Source organism: Parasteatoda tepidariorum, chromosome 5 (assembly GCF_982258835.1).
Source record: "Parasteatoda tepidariorum strain Cologne lab strain chromosome 5, Ptep-v5.0, whole genome shotgun sequence".
In the NCBI taxonomy this organism is placed as follows: Eukaryota; Metazoa; Arthropoda; class Arachnida; order Araneae; family Theridiidae; genus Parasteatoda; species Parasteatoda tepidariorum.
In genome coordinates this window covers 31,570,074-31,591,693 of record NC_141759.1, presented here as the reverse complement: position 1 = coordinate 31,591,693, position 21,620 = coordinate 31,570,074, and the positions used below count along the sequence as shown (strand labels likewise).

General features: G+C 29.3%; 1 protein-coding gene across 1 annotated transcript in view; it reads right to left on the bottom strand.

The window, feature by feature from the left end:
• The window catches only part of LOC107444748 (uncharacterized), a 34,335-nt gene extending 13,081 nt beyond the window's left edge, over nt 1–21,254 (bottom strand). Inside the window, exons 1-3 of the mRNA XM_043051774.3 lie at nt 20,915–21,254; nt 14,667–14,952; nt 9,493–9,589 (exon numbers count right to left, since the gene is read on the bottom strand). Of these exons, the coding sequence (XP_042907708.2) occupies nt 9,493–9,589; nt 14,667–14,945 (376 nt within the window). The 5' untranslated portion in view covers nt 14,946–14,952; nt 20,915–21,254. The remainder of the gene's footprint in view (nt 1–9,492; nt 9,590–14,666; nt 14,953–20,914) is intronic.
• Nucleotides 21,255–21,620: the final 366 nt, after the last annotated feature.

Genomic DNA, 21,620 nt, shown 5'->3' with positions numbered 1-21,620 from the left:
TATTTTTTTATATGTGTATATTTGAGTCGTTGAACTATGTGTAGTTAAAGAGGGGAAGGAGAGATAAAACAGACGACAGTCGCGATCGCGATAGCTCACTTATCAGACGACCTCCAGAAGGTTGGCATGAATAATACGTTGGCATAAATTGCATTCATGCCAACCTGCATTGACATACTGGTAGCTTGAAGTCAATTAATTTTACAATTTTATTCAAAAGTATAAGTATCTTTTATATATATGTATATAAATATTAAATAATAAAATATTAAAGAAAACACCCGACTTTTTACTCTTTTGTTTTTAACGTTTTATAAGAGAATATTGCAACGCATTTTAAGATAAACTTCATATAAAATGAACATATTACCTGGAAAATTGACTGAGACTATGTAAACTCAATTCTAAATCACACTCAATATTTTATTTCTTACTTTTTTGTGCAAAACCATTTTATTTATTTATTTATTTATTTATTTTTAAATTAAGTTTTTTTTTCCAATAATTATTTCTTCAGTTAAAAATTGAGTTTTCAGAATTAGCCGAAAACTTACAGAAAATACCACAAAACTATGAAGATTTTAAAACTCTAAATTTTAGTTCATTGGCTTTTTTTAATAGATAATTATACCATAAAACATTATGGCAACACAAGAAACTGAATTTAAATAATAAATTTTGATTAAACGACTTTGCTGTAGATGGAATTTTTAGCATTCAAGAATACAATATAAATATACTTAAAGTTATATTTGACTTTACCCGAAATTATAAAAACAATAAAAAAAATTTCCCTAATAAAAAAGGAATACTGCATTTAAAGTAAATCCATTCATCAAAAACTTTAAAAAATAAAAAAAAAGCTGAACCATCGCTTCATATTGTTTTAACTTTCCTTAAAGAAAACAATATATTCTTTTTCAATCTAACATAACAAGAAAAGAAAAAAACAGACAGAAAATTACTATAATTACATAGCCTTTTAAAGTATACATTTATAAATGCATAACTTTTGGAGTCCAGCAGAGCCGGACCTCACAATACGTCGAAAATAGTTTCTTAACAAAAGATTTTAGAGAAAACAATAAGTTAAATAAAAAAAAAAAACAGAACTGGAATAATTAAAGAAAATGCTGGACTTGGAAATGGTTGCTGACCCACAATGACAAGGGCGTGTCCGTAAATGCCAGTAGTTTTACTGAAAATAGAATATCTCGCCAACAATGACTTCACCATTGGTGGTCTTTTAACTCTTTGTATTTCTTTTAGTAATTACCATTCGAAATGTAGTAAAATAAAAGTCACAATTTGTTATGTTTAGCTGAAAGGTCAAAATTTAAACGAATGAGATTTTATTCGACAAAAATTCTTCATGAGGTGAGTAACAAACTGCTAACTATGATTTCCATTCAAAAATGCATTTATAATAAGAAATTTAGAAAGATAAAAAAAAAATTTTAAGTTGTATTGAAAGATTAGAATTTAAAACTTAATGATGTGATTTATTTATTTGCATTAATTCTAGTGAGTCTAACTTTAATTTTCATTTAAAGATGCATTTAATATACGGAATTTATTTCAGATAAAAAACGCAATTGGTTATAAAATTTAAATGATGCATGAGGAATTTTTTTTTTTGGCAAAAATTCTTCACGAGGTGAGTAACAAACTGCTAACTATGATTTCCATTCAAAAATGCATTTATAATAGGAAATTTAGTAAGATAAAAAACACAATTTGTTAAAAGTTGTATTGAAAGGTCAGAATTTAAAACTTAATGATGTAATTTGTTTATTTGCTAATTCTAGTGAGTGAAACTATAATGTTCATTTAAAGATGCATTTAATGTATGGAATTCATTAATATAAAAAACACAATTTGTTAAAATAGTGGAATATTGAACCCAGTGATGAGATTTTAATTGTTTATAAAAACAATTAAAATCTAGAGAGAGAGAGAGAGAGATAATTTTCATTTCAAAATGCGTTTACGTTACGTAACATCAAACTTTCAATCAGTTCTCTGTTTTTTTTTTAAAATGACAGATGTGCCTCATTTCGAAGCAAAAAAAAAAAAACAAAGAAAAGAAAAAAAAATAATCCAAACTTAAGGTGGTCTCTTGGCGAAGTATTTTCTGACATGTAACTACACGCACTTCTCAAATATATCTTGCCAAAAAAAGTTGGCAAAGAAGTTTCTTTTTAATCGATGAGAGCGAGAAAAGTTCGTGATCTGGGGCTGCAGTGAAGCAATCGGGGTGGTCCAAACTACAAACACTAGGATTTCTCACGATGACAGGTAACCAGCGTAAAGGGGACACGTGCTTAAGTAAATCAATCAGGTGGCACAGATAGAGTACTTCAAACCATAAGCACCTGTTGTGGTACTTTTTGAGGGTGGGGCAAGAAATGGGAGTTTGAATAGGTGACCAATGCAGATGTGGATAGGGCAGAGTGTTGACCAATTAACATTGCAAGAAAATGTATAGTAGATGAAAGAAAAGTACTCAGTGTTACTCAAGAAATACGGGTTTGCCATTATAAGAATTGTTAGCTGCAACTGTAATAAATAATCAATGTTTTAATAGATGCAAACATTTATACGTTTGTTATCTAGTTAAATTAAAGAAAAATATGATTTTTTACCTTTGGAAAAAGTAATGAGCATTTTCTCAGAATTAGTTGTAATTTTTTGGTAAAAAAAAAAGGCACATCAAAATTCCGAAATTCAAATACTGCACACATTGTTGACCTGTCATGCCAAAAAAGAATGTACAGAACTCGAGAAAAACTATAGAACTCAAACTGTATAACCCTCACGAAGATAATTTTCATTTCCACATTTCAATGAAATGTTAAAAACAGAAATCAGTTAGCATTTTCCGAATCTTTTTTTATTTATCTTTTATATATCTAAAAGGAGAAATTTTTGTTTGCGTTTTTCTACCGATTGCATATAAAGAAATTAACAACAAAATAATTGTTATTTATATCAAATTGTCCTAACATCGTTAGTTTACATATGGCTATATCTTTCGCAAAGTATTGCTTTTTCGTTACCCGAGGAGGCTTTCACATAGCATTCCGTACGTGAATTCTACGCTAACTTCTGAAGAGAACTGGTGTTGTTTGGTGGGAATTGCGCTGCGCAATATTTATGTACGAATGCTTGCAAAAGATTTCAAAATTTTAGAAATGTATGTTCTGCACATCATAGTTACTACAGAATAATCTCGTTTTCAACTAAACTTGCGCAGAATATACGTATGTGAAATTTATTATGTGCATGCGAGAAAGCTAGCATGGAATATACGTACGGGAAATTATTTTCATGCGTATGGGAGAAAGCTAGTGCCGAATATACGTATATTAAATTATTATTAGGCGTATGTAGAAAGCGTGCGCAGAATATTATACGTATGGGAGAAAGCTCGCGCACAATGTACCTAAAGAAAAACTGAGTGAGAGCGTTGAAGCGAAGCTCTATTATTGTTAAAACATCAAAAAATGTTGTATCTAGTTTTCAGTAGCTTGACAATAAGCAGAAATTTATTTTATAAGCTAAGCATTCTTTGTTTTAATAAACAAAACAAAAAAGCCTAAGTTCATTGATAAAAAGCAGTCGATTGATTAATAAAAAAAAATACTATTTTCCAAAGTCGAATAACTTTTCAAGCTCAGAGAGCACAGTAAGATTTCATTGCAATACCGTCAGAACTTGCTCTATCATGTTGTATGCAAGCAGCTGCTTAGGGAACATAATCCCTACAAACTAGTAAAGAAACACTTTATACTTGAAACAGATTTTCAGCGAAAGCCTTTATGTAACAATCGTTACACCTGGCCTTCCGAATCAAATGCGACCTCCCCTGGTTTGAAGTTTTTCTGCCAACACAATTGCCTCCAATCTCTCTACCCCTGTACACCCACCTGTGAATAAAGGTAGTGGTTATTTCGGGCTTTTACCTGAAGAATGGTAGAATGATGAATGTTTAGATCCTAAACTTTATGGTAAGGACTCTTCTTACCCCCCCCTCCCCCCACAGCACTATTAAATGGTTTATCTGGTTTCTCGTGTTAAACCACTTACTTTAAGAAGCTATGCAGATCCCACCCTTGTTGACCATTTCTGCATCTCTTAACAGGGACTTAGCAAAACCAATTTCCGCAATAAAATATTCCTTTAGTAGAGTTAATGGGTTTTTTTATGTGGATTAAATAGCTTTAAAAATGTTTTTATTACACTATGGTTCGTAAATGAAATCATCTGGATTGTTACTTCGTATGCATTTTTAAGATATTGAAAGGATAGATTCAAGTGGATTTATGGACTTATAGAAAGAAAAACAAAATTTATAGCTTTTATTGAATAAGTATTATAAATAATGATTAGACTGCTTGTTTACTTTTAATGCATCAAAAGTAGAAAGTCGCTTAAAAAACAAAAACTTGCAAATCATGATTTTTATAAATTAGCAAATAAAAAACTTTTTCTCTGTTAAAGTCTACAGAATTAATTTTTCGACTTTAAAGAACACTATAGTTTGGGAAAAACGTTTCATGGCGATTTCTCTTTCATCTATGAGTTTTAAATGCTGAAAATTGTTTTTCAAAACAACAAAATACAAACGAAATTACGACAGGATAACTCCGGATTACGCAGTGTAGAAGTAATTATACGATAATTTGCTTGCATTTTGATATTTTTAAAACACTTTTTCAGTATTGAAATTTCACGGTTTACACCAAGTTCGCATAAACTCCCTTTTCTCTAAACTGTAAAATTTTCAATTACCATAGAATGTAAAATTTAGAAAAATTTCTTGTGTGTTATAGCATCCTTTTAAGTTCAGTGACAATGAATATTATAGACTTATTTTCGTTTCGATGTTCAATTATGTAAAGCAAAAGTAGATCTGCATGCTTAAAATAAACAATAAGCCTTCTTATTTTCTTCCGACGCTAAATTATCAAAAGTAAACAACATTTCTATAGTTGTATCCCTACAAAAGTTTTTTTTTAATCAATAATTTTCTTTTTCGAGGAGGGAAAATGATTAAGAATGCTAAGTACCCAAAAACACGTAAAATATCAATAAATCAATGCGAGGTAAAGTCATAAAAATTTGTATTTAAAGAACACGTTTTTGGTATTTAGAAAATCATTATCTAAACATACAAAATGCAACGATAGCATACTTATTTATTTATTTTTAATTGAATAAGATAGTAAGCATTACATACATCATAATTTTCAGGCTGTCTCAATATGCGATCCCTTTATCTCAAAACTGCACAGGAAAAAATTTAACTGGTTAAATTTATAGCGTCGTTCTCACGTCAGCAATTATTTTAATCACCTTGCAACTCATAACAACATAATTTTGAAATTAAAATGTTTCAACCAAGGCGCGGTCAAGTAGACCACCGCCAAAGAAGGACATACATATAAGCGACCACACATTAGCGTATATTGATATTTTTACAAGACAATAATTATTGCCTTATCAAAAGAAAATTCTTATCTTAACTAAAATAAGTTCATCAGAGCAGAAATTACTGCTGGGACACAAAGTTTATGTCTTCTAATTGGGTGGTCGCATCTTCTGTCCACAGCACACGCGTTTCTATTGAGACGTCAATCGATCGAGGAATCAATCAAGAACGATTAATCGAAGTATGAGATCGTTTAAAGCCATTTCTTGAAACCTATCTTTATCTGGTGCACCAATCAGAAGGGTGGAGCAAGCCCTTACTCGAGAAATTAGCTGACATCCACAATCTAAACCTTCTAGGCAGGGCGAGGCGACCACAAAACCAATGAAGAAATCCTATGCTTAATCAATTAAAAAAATGTATATATACCCTTTTTTTTTCTTAACCTGATTGATGTGCCGGAATGATGTAGTGCGCATGCGCGATAGTCGCACCCTTGGTGGGTGTGATCTTTAATGAATATTTTGGAAACATCATTCAAAATCGAAGTATAAACTAACAACGTGATAGGATATCCTAATGTATTCTATCATTCTATTTTGCAAACAAAGTTTTCAGTAAGCCCAGCAGGCGATTGAGTTGTCGAGGAAAAAGATCTACCGCCCCAATTAATTCTTCAAAACAATTTCTAACATTATAATTTAGATCATTGAATTCAAATTATGTATCTCTATTTCGCGCCCAAATCATAAACACAACATAAAAAAAAGCAGAACGTATGATGTACTAATTTAAAATCAATGACAACTACAGAAGCTAATGATTAAATTAACAAACCAAACAATATTATCTGAAATACCTATTTCAGTTTAATGTTTATAAATATTCATAATACTCATAAATTATTAAAGCGATCTTTCCTTTAACAACCGCATTGTGTAAAACATTTTAAGGGGGGGGGGGTTGTCGTTGAATATATATTTAACGCATTAATGGACATAAGGCCCAAAAAGAACTAAAATAAATTATAAATTCCCATCAGAAACAAAAAAGAAAACACCATAAAATTTCGTAAAACAATATATTTTACGAAACGAATAAATGCCAACTAGGAAACACCTAAATTCTTCGCAATAAAAGCGTTTGAAACCCTGAGGTATATTTTTGTTCCATGAGAAAATTACCTTTTTTTTTATTTTTGCCAAAAAAAGACCTTGTCAGCTACATAAATCATTAAATATGCTTTTTCTCACTGTAAAGTAAATACGATATCGCAATATTTGCCACGTGAGCAGCTGGAAAAATTTTAATAAACTCAAAGCGATCTCACAGCATTGCAAATAAAACTTAGAAACACCTTTGCAAAGTGAAAAGCGCGCGGAACTGCACCTGTTTTGCATTTGACGCAACAGAAGTTGTCGCGCAAAACGCAGATGCTCAAGCGCAGGAGAAAAACGCAACCAGGTGTCAGCGCGTGCTGCTTAAGAAGGTATTAAAGGAATGCACTTCGCTATCTATCTGGCGTGGGGAATTTTTCTCACGGCCCGCTTTCAGTTATGCATCAAAGCACCTGAAATGCCAGCTTGAGGTTGCCAAGGAGAAGACTTTGGCGAGAAAGAAAGATTCTTGCTACTTTTTCACGATTGAGTTGGCGGAAGTTTTTTAGTCGCGTGCGAAAGAATTTTACAGAAACTTTTGTTATTGTGTTAGAAATAAGATTATTATGGAATACTTTAAAGATTTAAGCCATAATAATAATATACTTGTGTGAATTTCAGCAATTTATAAGCGTGTAATAGTTCTTAAATGAAGTGTATTAAACCAAAATTGCAAACAATTAACAAACGATGTTAATTAATTAATTTTGTCAATCAATACACGTTAATTTGTTTGATTTAAGGAATAAGGAAAATAAATGATCACAATTAACCCTTTAACGCACAGATAATCATGAGAAAAAAACTGGCCAAAAAATTTTTATTTTTTTTTTAATATAAAAAAACACACATTAGAACGTTGTCTTTTCTTTCGTCTACTGCACTTTTGTTCCATGGAAAAAGGTTATATTCAGAGATGCCAACTACTCCCAACACGTCAAAATAATTTAAAAAAAGGTAAATAACTATAAAGTAAATTTTGCAAATATTTGACGATTTTTGCTTGCTTTTTGAAAGGTATAGTTTGGCATAAGTACCATAAAGTGGTAAATTATATAACCCAACGAATTACTTAGAAATAGTGGTGGATAAAAAATCTACTAAATTGAATTTATTAAACCAAGAATCACAATTGATAAACTACCACTTTAAAATATATATTTGTTGTCCGGAGCAAGTTGGCATCACTGTATATTTTATTCTTGAATAAATAAGAGTTATAGCTTACAATCCTATGTAAATGATAAATACCAATAAAACGATTTTTTTTTCTTAGCCTTCACATTGTTATTTTCAATTCCCGATTATATTCGAGTGTGAAACATTATAGCAGCATAAAATATAGCGCCGCTCGAATTATCTCGAGTGTTCTAAGTTTAGCCTGTTTAGCGCGCTCGAATTAACTCGAGGGCACAAGTTAAGGGGTTAATAAGGCGTTCGAATCATTAAAACCGTAAATTCATCATAAAATATATTAAGAAAATCGATATTTCAATGTTTACCCGAAAACCTATGTAATATAATTACGCATAAACTAAATTACCTATATTAAATAATGTAATCATTATTTTCCGCGAACGATGAATAACTTATAAACTCCTGAAAAACGCAAAAGAAAAACTAAGTTTGGCACGCATATCTCACGCCAATACGAAGCTACAAAGCCAAGCATGGATACTTAACTTTTCATATAGTAGCTGGCGTTATATGCCTCTTAAAAAGGTATGTACACCTGGCGCAAAATTGGAGAAACTACCAGAAAAAAACTAATAAAAAAAAGAGGGGGAGAAGTAGAAGTAAAGCATACAGACGCCTTCATCAAACCAGGTACCACATTCAGCTCCCCCAATAAAAAATGTCCCCCTCCCCCTAGTAGAGCGGCAGGTAAGTTCCTTGGCAGAGGGGCGTTAGTATATATACAGAACTCTTTAACAAAGAACAGATTGAAGCAAGTTAAAAAGATCAGTTCTGGCAGGCTTCATTAACACCTGCTGTCTCAAATACCTTCACCCACATCAGAATTTTTTTTTCTCAGTTTTCTTCTTTACTTTTTTATAGTTAGGTAACTTGAGAAGTAAGCAGATGATAAACTTGGACATTTTTATAGGGGGTTAAAGGGACTTTTTTTTTTTGTAATTTTTTTTCTTTCCTTTTGCTAAAAAAAAGTAAAACGTGCAGTAAAGTAAATTGCACACTTTCATGGAATGTGTGTTCGTTAATTTTTCTCCGATTTCGTACAAAAAAGAGATTTTTTTTTCTTTCTGTTTCAACCCTTCGAAGTGGAAATCTTATTAAGCTGAAATTTTTCACAAAAACGTCTGCTAGCATAATAGTGGGTTAACAAATTTAATGTTGAATTTATACAAGTACTTAATCTTACCTAATTCGGATGTGGGGCTTTCGAATTTGAAACTCGTTTTGTTTTCAAAATGATTTTTTTTCTTCTTTAGATTACTTTTTTGTTTGAATGTACAAGTTAATAAAGAACGTATATGTTATTTACATACAATGTACGTATGCACCTTTGAAAATAACGATTAAGACAAAAAACATGTGACCTAAATGTATTGCGAAAATTTTATTATTATATTGCATAAAAACTATAGCTTGACATTAGCGCAGCGAAAATATTTATGATGGGTTCCAAAATCTCATGTAACAAAAGAAAAAAAATGCTCCCCCAGTTTAGAACAAGTTTATTTTAATGATATTAAAAATTATAAATAATTAAACACACCATAATTTATTGCATATTTCAGACAACTTATTAAGTACCTCTAATGAAAAAATACTAAGGAGTAATTTTATGTAAAAATCACACGTTTGGGAAAAGTGGGGCTTTGTTTTTCGTTTGCCGTTTGTCTTTCAATTATAAAGTAGGAGTAAAAAGACTTTACTTACCACTTAAACAACTGGGTAATCCTTTTGTTCGCAATCTAGTCAAAAGAGCAGCGTGTAAATAATCGATATATCGAATTGCTTCTTCGATTACAGTAACCTGAAAAAAAAATTAGATTATATATAAATATGCGAAATAGATTCAGAGTAAAGCACGAAATTTAAGATTACAAAGTCACATCAACCATCGAAATTTTTTGCAGACACGAGTTTTAAAGGATGCCCAAATTCTTTAATTTTAATTTATTTAAAATGTTTCCAAAAGCTAGAAATTTTTAAATATATGTCACTTAAAAACTAATGCTTCATTCATTAATTTAATAGCTGTATTTTTATGACATTTTTTAACAGTATTACTATTCTTTGAAAATATGCTAATTTTAAAGAATTCATGTTTACATAATCTTCATGAATTTTCATAATTCTTTAGAAAATTAAAATTATATAAGAGCATGATTATAAAAAATGGAATAAAATTTAAAGAAAATGAAGCAAAATAATCACAAAAAACAAGAATGAAAGTAAATTAACGTCTACTAAATTTAGCAGAATCTTTATTAGTATTATCGCAATAATTACAAAAAAAAAAAAAGAAAAGAAAAAGATTGCCTAAAATGAACGATAAATTCTAAACATTAATCTACGCATGTATTCATAGATTTTTATAATCATAAGTACACTGTAAAAAAATTCTGGATCAAATTACAGTTAAAAGTATTGGCACTCAGGGTGCCGGTATTTTTTACCGTAAATGTAACAAAACAAAAAATCTGATTTACCGTAATTTTTTACAATAACAATTTCCGTAAAATCACTGTATCACTCGAAAAAAATTAGTATTATTATAAAAAGTACGTTTTATATATAAGAGTAAAAATAAATTTTACGGATTATGCACACTCAGTACCCGTGCTTCTTACCATAAATTGATCTGGAATTTTTTACAGTGTATATATGCTTATGATTATAGAAAAAAATGGCATAAAATTAGGCAAAGCTATAATTAAATCTTATACGAATATTTTCCAAAAATTTAAAAAAAAAAAAATTATCATCAAAAAGTAGTACTAATTCCAGACATTTATAATTAACAATCAGTAATCCTAAGAATTTCCGATTATGTAATTCGGAAAAATAACTACATTCAAAGATATATATGCAACTAATACGTTTATAATTTACATTACATATTCATAAGCTGGAAACGGCAAAGTCATCCTGAAGTCACGTAATAAATCACCTGCTTTAATGTCACAATGCAGAAATAAAAACTACTTAATCAATGCAAAACATTGATATCCATAAAAACCTATCAATCTCATCAATATTCAATATAAAAAGAACACACAAGAACAAAACCAGACATCAACTAATCCATACATGAATCACAGATTTCTTCATTTAAGATAGCCCATTATTTGAAACAATGGACAAAAATAAAAGAATACGGAGCAATTGATGTCTGCAGTTTCATTTAATGGATCCATTATTAGTGTGTCATTGGTATAAAATTATTCACGAATAAGTTGATTGAGATACATTATTGAAAAAATAGAACAATTATCTGAGATAATGGCTTATTCTTCTTTGAAAAGATCATTTAGATTTAAAGATATCGAATACTAAGTTCGAAATTCCAATCTTCGTGATGGATTTATTTAATGTAACTGTTATTAATAACGTGTAGTTGAAAATGGAAAATAATTGCAAGTTCGAGGGATTAAAATGTAATTGACGTAATTATATCAAGCTTATAACAGAGCAGCTTGCTTAATGTTATTTGTCTAGTATTTAAATATAGCAAAAAATGGTAATACGTTTATATTCTAATGAAAAAATACTGAAGCAATAAATATGACAATCTAAAAAATTTTCTTAGCAAAATTAATTTCGTATGCTTAACTGCTGTTTTGTTATGTTGTTTAAGTAAAGATGGGCAAAAAAATTGGTAAATTCCGCAAAACTTTACAAAATTACGGTCCTCTAACCTAGATCTTCAAATATTTCTGGGTCCTTCTATATCAAAAGCGAGCCCCTTTTTAAAACATGAATTCTCCATTTTTTTAAAATCCCTCTATTAAGATTCACACTCATAATTATTCTATCAATTTATGGACAAAATGAAGAATTTCAAAACAAGAAGAGTTATCGTTTAGCAATTAAGCTTTTTAATTGGGATAGATCAAATGCCTGCATCAAGGAAAAACAACGATGTAATTTGGTACTCAGAATTATTCAATTTCCTTCTTCAGTTATTAACAACAAACTAAAGTTATTAATAACAAACGAAAGTAAAACGTAAGGTTATTTAATTATTTTAATTTCCTTCTTCAGTTGTTAACAACAAACGAAAGTTATTAATAACAAACGAAAGTAAAACGTAAAGTTATTTCTCACTAAATAACTTAACGCGAGGGAAAAAATTTCTCACGCAAAGTCTGGTTACAAGTTTATCTACATAAATCCGCTCTCCCAAGTTGTTGTTTTTTATTATTATTATTACTATTATTTTCTGCGCTTGAGACTTACGCAAATCAGGAGAGGCGTCAAAACTTAATTTTCGCTTCCTCTAAGTATAGTATTTAAAAGCGAAGAAATAAATTATTAATTAAATTAAGAACGAAAAATTTAACATTAAAATTACTCGGATATAATATAATTATTAGTTTAACATTAAATCATTTTAAATCAGCATTATATTTGTATTACGATACCAGAAAATAAAAACAATGCCGCACTTTCCAAATTGTGTATAATATTTAAACCCTTTTTACAAGTCTTCGAATTATGCATCATTTTTAAACTTAAACTCGACTAATTATAAACTATGGATTTCACTTACGAGAATAATGTACAAACTAGAGAGATATTTGGCGAAGTCAAACACAAATTGCTTCAAAAAGTCAATTAATTGCGAAATACTCATAATTTCTTTACTCGTTAATAAAAAATTGTAAATTTACATACATCTGATATTGTTTTATTTTATGATTATATTAATCTTAATATATGCTGCATGATTTTGCTAACGAGAATAACGTACAGTTGGTAAAATTGAGGAAATTATTAATTAAAAAAGTTGCATGTTATGTCTAAAATATACATAATTTTCTTACTCATAAAATTTACTATATGAAATAGATTATATTGTAGTGTACTGCTGTCTGTTATTTTACCATAATACCTCTTACTGGTATTGCGTATTTCATTATATTAATATTAAGTATTTTCTTATACAGGGTGCGTAGCCACATTTTTCAACGAAAAATAAGCACCTTTTAAGCACTTTTCAAGTACTCAAAAAATATTTTTAGGAACTTTGAAAAAATATCATAATTAGACAGGGTTGGCCAAGTTTTTACCATTGATGGTTTTATCCAGTTTTATTTGCTTGCCAGTGACGAAGACGATGGCGCGTCACAAACGATGAAATTAGCAATAGAAAAAATATTGGCAATGTTTAGTCGGTCCCCGTAATTAGAAAACATTCGAGAGATTTTTAGATTCTATTACACAGGGCGGAAAATGAAGTCTGACATTGAGAATTTCTTGCAAAGTGCAACAGAGTTGCACATGAGAAACAAAAATCCCTACCACTGAATCCAGCTCAGTATACGCAAGTGCGGACCCGCAAGTATTTCATCAAACATGTAAAACAAGTGGTGTTTTCATACACTACAGACCGACGGTACGCCGAAATAGATTGGGGTTGAATAAATTGTGAAAACGTTGAATAGAACTATCTCTTTTTGCATAATTTGTGGCGAAATTCAACATGGCAAAGAAAAATATCACATTTCGGAAAAGGAAAAATTAAGCACATTTTAAAAACACCCATGGAAAAAAGCACTTTTAAGGGCTTTTAAAAAACGAAAATCGGAAATAAGCACCTTTAGGCGTTTTTTAAAAACGCTACGCACCCTGTTATAACAATTTACCACTATAATGAACCGAATAAAAAGGTTCAGAAAAGAAACTAGCACCTAAAAACAGAAACTATCAAACCGAACTAGCAAGTAAAAACAGAAACTAGCAACTGAAAACCGAAACTAGCAAAAAAGGAATGCACTGCATTTTTGAAAGGAACGATTGCATACTAATTTGACAGGAGACAAAAGATTATGTCCCAGCAAAGAAAAAAAAATCTTGAGTCGCTCTCCCTTTCTTTTTTTATATCACTTAAAATTTTACTTGAAAACTCAATTTAACATTAACCTGTACATGGATTGTACAAGACAGGGATCCAAAAAAAATGAATGAATGAAAAAAAAGAAACGGAAATGACTCGTCACCGTCGAGTACCCACAAGTAATAAGAACAATACACCATAACTCATAAAAAAAATTGCAGTTTTTTTTTCAATGGCGTAGAGTTGACCCAATTGGAGCCTACCAAGCGAGATTCATTAAAAAAATTCCAAGATAACAGTTTTCTTATTATCAGATAACGCGACGCCGCGAATAATAACATTGTTCTGACGACTCATTCTTCTGAGATGGTGGACGATTAGTTCTGATTTTGCCCTCAGGAAGCCTCACTGTCTTAATACCCCCTCAAAACGCACACCTGCAGGTGAGGTTAAGCAAAAGAAAATTTTCTTGTAAAAATTGATTATATTTTTTGTTTGGAGGTACCTTTTAGGATTTTGATTGTCACATCGCGTGCGATTGTAACTTTTTTTATTTAATAATTATTCTATTTTGATAAAAAATTACAGGGTTGATAATTTGAATGCATAAAATTAAAATGTCACCTGCTTTATTAAATGTTAAAATTATCGTCTGTTTCATTTTAAATATCGCCTGATTCATTAAATATTAAATTATCGGCTGCTTCATTTTAAATATCGCCTGATTCATTAAATATTAAATTATCGGCTGCTTCATTTTAAATATCGCCTGATTCATTAAATATTAAATTATCGGCTGCTTCATTTTAAATATCGTCTGATTCATTAAATATTAAATTATCGCCTGCTTCATTTTAACTATCGTCTGTTTTTATCAAATATTAAATTATCGTCTGCTTCGTTTTAAATATCGTCTGATTCATTAAATTTACAGAATAGCCGTTCCACTTAAAGAGTTAATATACAGAATTAAAATTTTGTTGTATTAAATCTAGCTGAGTGAGTATTTAATATTTTTTTTCTGAATATCTAGAAAATGAAAACTTACTTTGGAAACGAGGGGTTTAGTTGCAATGGAGGGTACCATATTCCGTAGTCTCTGGTATTCTATTCGTTTAACCATCCTCTTCCTGCGCATCTTCTCTTTTCGTTGCTTGATTAGGAGAGCTTCTCGCCTCCTTCGGGATGATGCGGAGATGTGTGAGAGCCATTCTCGGCCGTTACTCACTCTTTCCATCAGAACACCTTCACTGGCACTGTCTTCCATTGAAAGGTGTGGGGCGAATTTCAGATTGTTCGACAGGAATTCTGAATCTGTTTTATACATGGTGTATCTGAAAAATAAAGTTATTATAAACCTTATGCTATGTGTGCTGGTAAAATAGTGTAAGGGGCTGTTTAAATATTGAAGAGGGATCTACCGGGGGAGGGGTGCTGTAATTCGCTTATTTATTTATTTATTAAATTTTTTTATATAGGAAGAAGGGGGTGAGCAATGCTTACGTAAATCATTAAAATCTCCTTTGTTTCAAATTTTCTTAAAACGCAAATTAAAAAATATAACAGAAAATTATACGTACAATTTCAAATCTGGAATAAAAGCTGGATTGTTAATAATAATTCTATAACTTAACTGCTTTTATCGATTTTTAGCAATTAAATTTTTTTTTTAATTTATTTATTTATTTTTTTTTTTTTTTGATAAAAGTAAAATTTAGGTGCACATAAAATTCTTATACGAAATAATTAATTAGTAAAAAAAAGATTATAAATGTGAAATATATTCATAAATTATATCAGAAAATTTAACGCCGGTTACAGTATTTGACGGAACAAACTAATGGCTTAAAAGAGATTTACTTTAAACTCCAACGTATATATCCTAAATAAAACATTATTTACACGGAAATTAATTTGAAAAATGAAACAAACAGAATGAAAAATTATTAAAATGTAATCACAGCCTTCTGTAACTGTCTTTTTATTTTCTCCGTGCACTTAACATTAAAATGATGATGACGGAAAATCATTATAATAAGGTCTAATTACGTAATTCAATTGTCTGCTAAAATAGTAAAACTATTAAGGTTGGGAAGTTCAAAAAAGTAAATTACTGGCAGCGCATTATCGTAAGTGTTTTCTGACGATAATTACTTTTCTAGAAGACTTCTGTAAAGGTAACGGCTGTACTTATACACTGTACAGCACTTTCGTAACAGCCAGAAATTAAAAAAGAAGGAAGTTATTTATAATCGCTACATCGTTAACTAAAACATCAATTGTTTCCTTCATATTAAGAAAGTCAAAAAATCATTTTACCCTACAAATATAGAAAAAAAAATTATGTAAACTTAAAACTGGGGAACATTTTTTTTCTTTTCATTTTTATCTGCATTTCAATTACTAATTTGTAATCCGTTTCTCTCTACAAACAGTGAAATCCCACTTATCCGCTACGTACGGAGTGGTAGGAAGAAGGCAATAATATATATTAGTTTACGGTGCGATATGTTAAATTCGAACGTTTCTTGTCCAGGATGTTATTTTTTTTAAAAGAGCAGACTAGAGTATATGCATGCATATAATAGTAATTTATAAATTTGTACTTTCAAACAAAAAATAAACTAAACTAAAAATAACACTTCGAAAAAATTCTGCAGCTTTTCGAACAAAAATAATGTAATATTTAAAATCCCTACAACCGAATTAAGTCATATCAAATGCTTATATAAATGCAACAAAAATTTAATCCCTATTGTAACCTTTACTCAAAGCATATTATTTTCAATTGCGAAAAAACAGTAACTTCTATCTTTATGAAATTTTATTTTATCAATATACTATTGTACCGTTAATTAAAACTAAAAGAACTGTTTTAGTTGAAGAAATTGTAATTTCTTTTATTGCAGAAGTAATTGTTATAATATAACTCTTTCGCATTAGAATATAAATTTGCTTTGATATACTATATAAATATACGATAACAATTTATTAAAACATTTAATTGTTTTCTTTAATTTTAATATACTATATCCTATTAAATGTTAAACTAATCAAATAATTTAATTTGATCGAATATGTTGTTGCTTTTATCGCAAAAAAATTAGTCGTTATATTAAGAATTTTCTATATAATAAAAAAATAACTTTAATATTCTGCATAAATATGTAATATTCAATAACAACTCATTAAATATTTAATTCCAATTTTATTTTAAATCATTTTTTTTCTTCATATTGACACGCTTTCCTTTAAAAATCAAAATTATCCAATCTCTTCATTTGATTCTACACATATGTAGTTTCTATTATTGCAAGAAAAAAATACACATAAGAAAAGGATTCTTCGATATTATATAATAAAGTATCTTTAATATTCTACCTAATTATATAATAATCAAATAGCAATTTATTAAAATATTTAATTCCCATTTTATTCTAAATCGTTTTCTTTCATTGGCATACAATTTTACTTAAAATTAAATAACCTCAATCGCTTTATTTGATATAGAAAGGAAGTTAACATTATTGCAGGAAAAAAATTACCCATTAAGGCATGATTCTTCAATGTTATAAAATTATGAAATTTTAATATTCTATCTAAATATATAATATTCAATAGCAATTTATAAAATATTTAATTTCTTTTCTTATCCTCAATCGTTTTCTTTTATCTTGATATAACATTTTTTGCAAATTAAATTAATCCAATCGCTTTATTTGACGCAAAAATCTAGTTTCATATTTTACAGAAGAATTAGTCTTTAGTAATACAAAGTTGGTTTTACATAAATAAGCACTCATAGAGAAAAATATACATACAATGAATATGGAGAGCGACTTAAGAAATTTCGCAACTAGACGTCTTGTTCTTAAGAACGTATTTTCAAGCTGCCACTAAACATTATTTATCGTTATCAAGTTGCTATTAGAAAGCGGAAACACTTAAACCTTTCTATTCTTTTTTTTAAGGAAAAAAAAACTTTTTTTTTACGAAATTTACCGTCTATCTGATTTTTGTCACTTCTTCAATACCGAATCTCCATTATAACCACCATAAAGTACTTTATTAACAATTTGCCAGAAGTGATCTAGCGTCTTTCAAGTCCTTACAACCATTTGCGTTCGGAAAATTGAATAAGAGTAGCATCAAAGATCTAAAAAAAATCACAAAAAAGGGAGAAAAAATGACTGGCATCGAAGATTCAAAAAGCCCTAGAATCGTCAACAAGAACCAACCATTAAATTGGGTGGCAAAAAAAAGCACGTAATGGCTCTTAGTGGCTTTAAAAACCTTTAGTTCAACTCGACTGAAAACATTTTTTATGCTTATTTGAAGTTAACTGCTTTGCCTTAACGACTTAATGAGGATGAGACTCGGTTGTTTACGTTTAGGATTTTCTTAAAGAATCCATTTCTGAGATAGGACAAAGGCCTGAGAGAGGGGGATATTCGAAAGATTTACTCAGGTGAGCAAGCGATGAATGGGCCAATCTTTAATGTGACTAGATAAAAGTCTTTTCAATAACCACTAGGGAGGGTTTGGCATCAAAAAAAGAAAAAATATCAACGCCAATTCCTGTCAAAACTTTTTTTTATCGCCGTGTTATGCAGTCACGGTAAACCAATTACTTTTGAAAAGAATGCTAAGTGTGCGCGGTAGCCCATCGATAAAAGAAGCTTGAGGCTACCTTTTTCCGCATCTGGATTTATATAATTGGGTTTTCATCTGTTGATAATGAATATTAAAATACGGACATTTAGTTTAGTATTGACTGTTATATGAAAATGCTTCTAGTTGAGTTTTCTTATAAGAAAGAGCGTTTGTTAATTAAATGTCAGTTTTATTTGAAGGCTAGAATGTTAATAACGGTTGATGCTTTCAAGCAGGAATGCTATAGAATGCGGCAAAGAAGGGATGGTCAGTCAGTAAATTAAAACAATTATATTTTGTTGGAAGCAAAAAATAATTAGCACCAAACAAATAATTCAATAAAATTCGTTAAAAAACGGAAAAAAATTTTTTTTAAGAAAGATAATTTTAATAATGAACGTTCACTGAAGAAAAAATTCGAAACAAAAAGTTGTTTGTTGAGTTTGTTATAAATGTGTTGAATATATCTATTGATTAATACAGGTTCAAAATAACAGTTTTTCTAAAAATAAAAAAATAATCTACTTCTAGAAGGGGAAAAAAATAACTACTTTTCTGGAATGCTTTGAAACTGAAGTTTATTAAAAATAGCTTGGTTTGATTGATAATATTGCACTATAGCTACAATAATTTTGAAATTATGAACATTTAATTTTTACCGAAGTGATTGGACATCTACCAAATCCTGGGCAAAACTACTAAATTGTAGCAAATTTTATCGTGTAAGACGAGTAATTTTTATCGAAGTGATTGGACATTTGACATCTACTAAATCTTGGGCAAAACTACATAATTATAGCAAATATTATCGTGTTAAAAAACACCAAAAAGCTATGGGAACATCAAAAAGGCGAATAATTTTTACCGAAGCGATTTGATATTATTTTTGATAAAATAAACAATAATATGTATATGGTTTTAAAATATATATGATAAAATTTGGTAATTTTTATCATGATTCTTCAAAGCATGGCATAAAAATCTTTCATTCGGTTAAATTCTATTTCAGTTTTGTACTTTTTACTAAATGGGTGGTAACAAGAGCTGTTACTAAATGGATGGTTTACATATAGTATATTTCGGTTTTTATAACCAGAATTATTATGATTATTACTTTTAGCAGAATTTTTTTACTGCGTTGGTTTGAATTGAAGACTACTAAGAAACTAAACACTACAGATACATGTATAGTTAAAAAAAAAAAAAAATTCCTCACAATTTCAACAATGCTTTGAAATTGATATCTGGATTTCGTATACACTTCTACAGAGTTTTTTTTTAATCGTAAGAAACCACGTAGTTCACAACGATCTCCGCCGGAAAACAAAGAGGCTCTGTCTTGCAATACTAAATCACGTGATTTTGATTAAACACGTGAAATGAAGTCCTTTCATTTCATGAAAAGCAATGCAAATGAAAATTTTTGACCGATCATTAATTCATAAAATATTAAGCACCAACTTATCTTTAGTTTTTTTAAAGCAAAAAAATTGGAAAATAATTAATTTTATCTAATTAATTAATTTCGAATTTAATTAATTTAATTAATCTTAATTAATTTTAGCCAACTTGTTGGCAAAATAAACTATTTTTTGTGCTTTTCTTGTTATTGGAAGCGAAACAATAATCAAAGATATTATCAAAGGTATTTCGCTACATTTTAAACCATGATTAGAAGTTAATTTTTTACGTAACTTAAATGACAATTTCAATGTAATCTAAACAAAATTCTTCCTCGTTTTTCTATGAACTTATGAAATCAACTATTTTAAGCAACCTTCAGAAAGAGTTTCTAAATAATCTAAGTACATTTCTGTGACATTATGACATGAACACAAAATTTGCAAAGCAAAAAATAATTTTCGAATGATATGAACACAGAATTTGCAATGCAAAAAATAATTTTCTAATGACATGAACACAAAACTTGCAACGCAAAAAATAAATTTCTAATGACATGAACACAAAACTTGCAACGCAAAAAATAATTTTCTAATGACATGAACACAAAATTTGCAACACAAAAATAATTTTCTATGAATATTAACTGAAAATCTCAAGAAAATTTTCTGTATACATCTTTGTGACGTCATGATGTGATGAAACACACTTCAGCAATTAATATTTTATTCAAATTAAATCACAACGCAAAGAAAACCTTCTGAAAAACAATTCTGTTAAATTATGATATGAACACATAGTTTTTAATTCAGAAATTATTATTGTATGCAAATTACAAGACAATTTTAGATAATCTTCTAAAGAAAATATTAACACGTTTTGACACAAATGTATTCAAATCGAGCTTAAATTAGCTTTTTCTCTAATTGCTATTAGAGCTTACAATTAAATGTTTAAAACAATATTATTTTTAATTATATGCTAGAAAGCAGTTTATTATTCTAATAATTTCTAAAAATTTAGATTACTTGTGTGAAAGTATGTGCAGTTTATTATATTCAAAACCTTGATTATTTCTTTTTAAATTACTTCTTTATTGAACACGAGCCAACATGAAAAAGTGAAATAAAATTAATTATTTCTACGACTTCCTTTAAATAACATTCGAATAATAAACAATTTTTATCCTAATATTTAAATTGCATTAAGAGTTAAAATAATAATGATAAGTAAAAAACTTACATTAAATATGCAGATGTCTACAAATTTAGTCCAAAATATTTATCTTTGGTCACAGTTCAATAAGCTTGTTATTTTTACAGCAGCTGCTGATTTTCGATACAATTTAAGCAGACGAAAATGTTTCCTCGAAATAAAAAATCCAAAGGCACTCAATATTATCACTAAAATATTAAATATTCAGGTTATTAAAAAATATCATGATTTATCGGTCAATATTTGCATTCGATGGAATATCCAGATGAACTCAAGTCGATCGAGGGAGATGATCAATTTTTAGGTCCTTTCGACTAGAGAGGAATCACAGTTATGAAGTTGGGAACGTGGTCGCGTTGAATAAAGCGTGGATTAGGTTGCAACATGTAAACAGGTGAAATTTGCGAGGTTGGCATATTGGCGAGATTAGCTTTGCGCTAATTTTCAGAAAGGAATAATTCTATTCTATAATTCCTATTTCCATGTTCCAGTAAGGATTATCGTATTTAATTGAATAATTTTAGTTTAACGCCATCATTTTTGAAGCTTTTTTTTTTAATTTTTTGATTGCAAAAGTAATTAATGTAATGGCATTGCAAAAACAATTGAGTAAAATTTCATTATCATGTAAATCAGTGTTTCCCAAAGTGTGGTACGCGTACCCCTGCAGTGTTTCCTAAACTGTGGTACGCGTCTGGGTACGCGTACCCCAAGGGGTACGGGAGCAGATTGG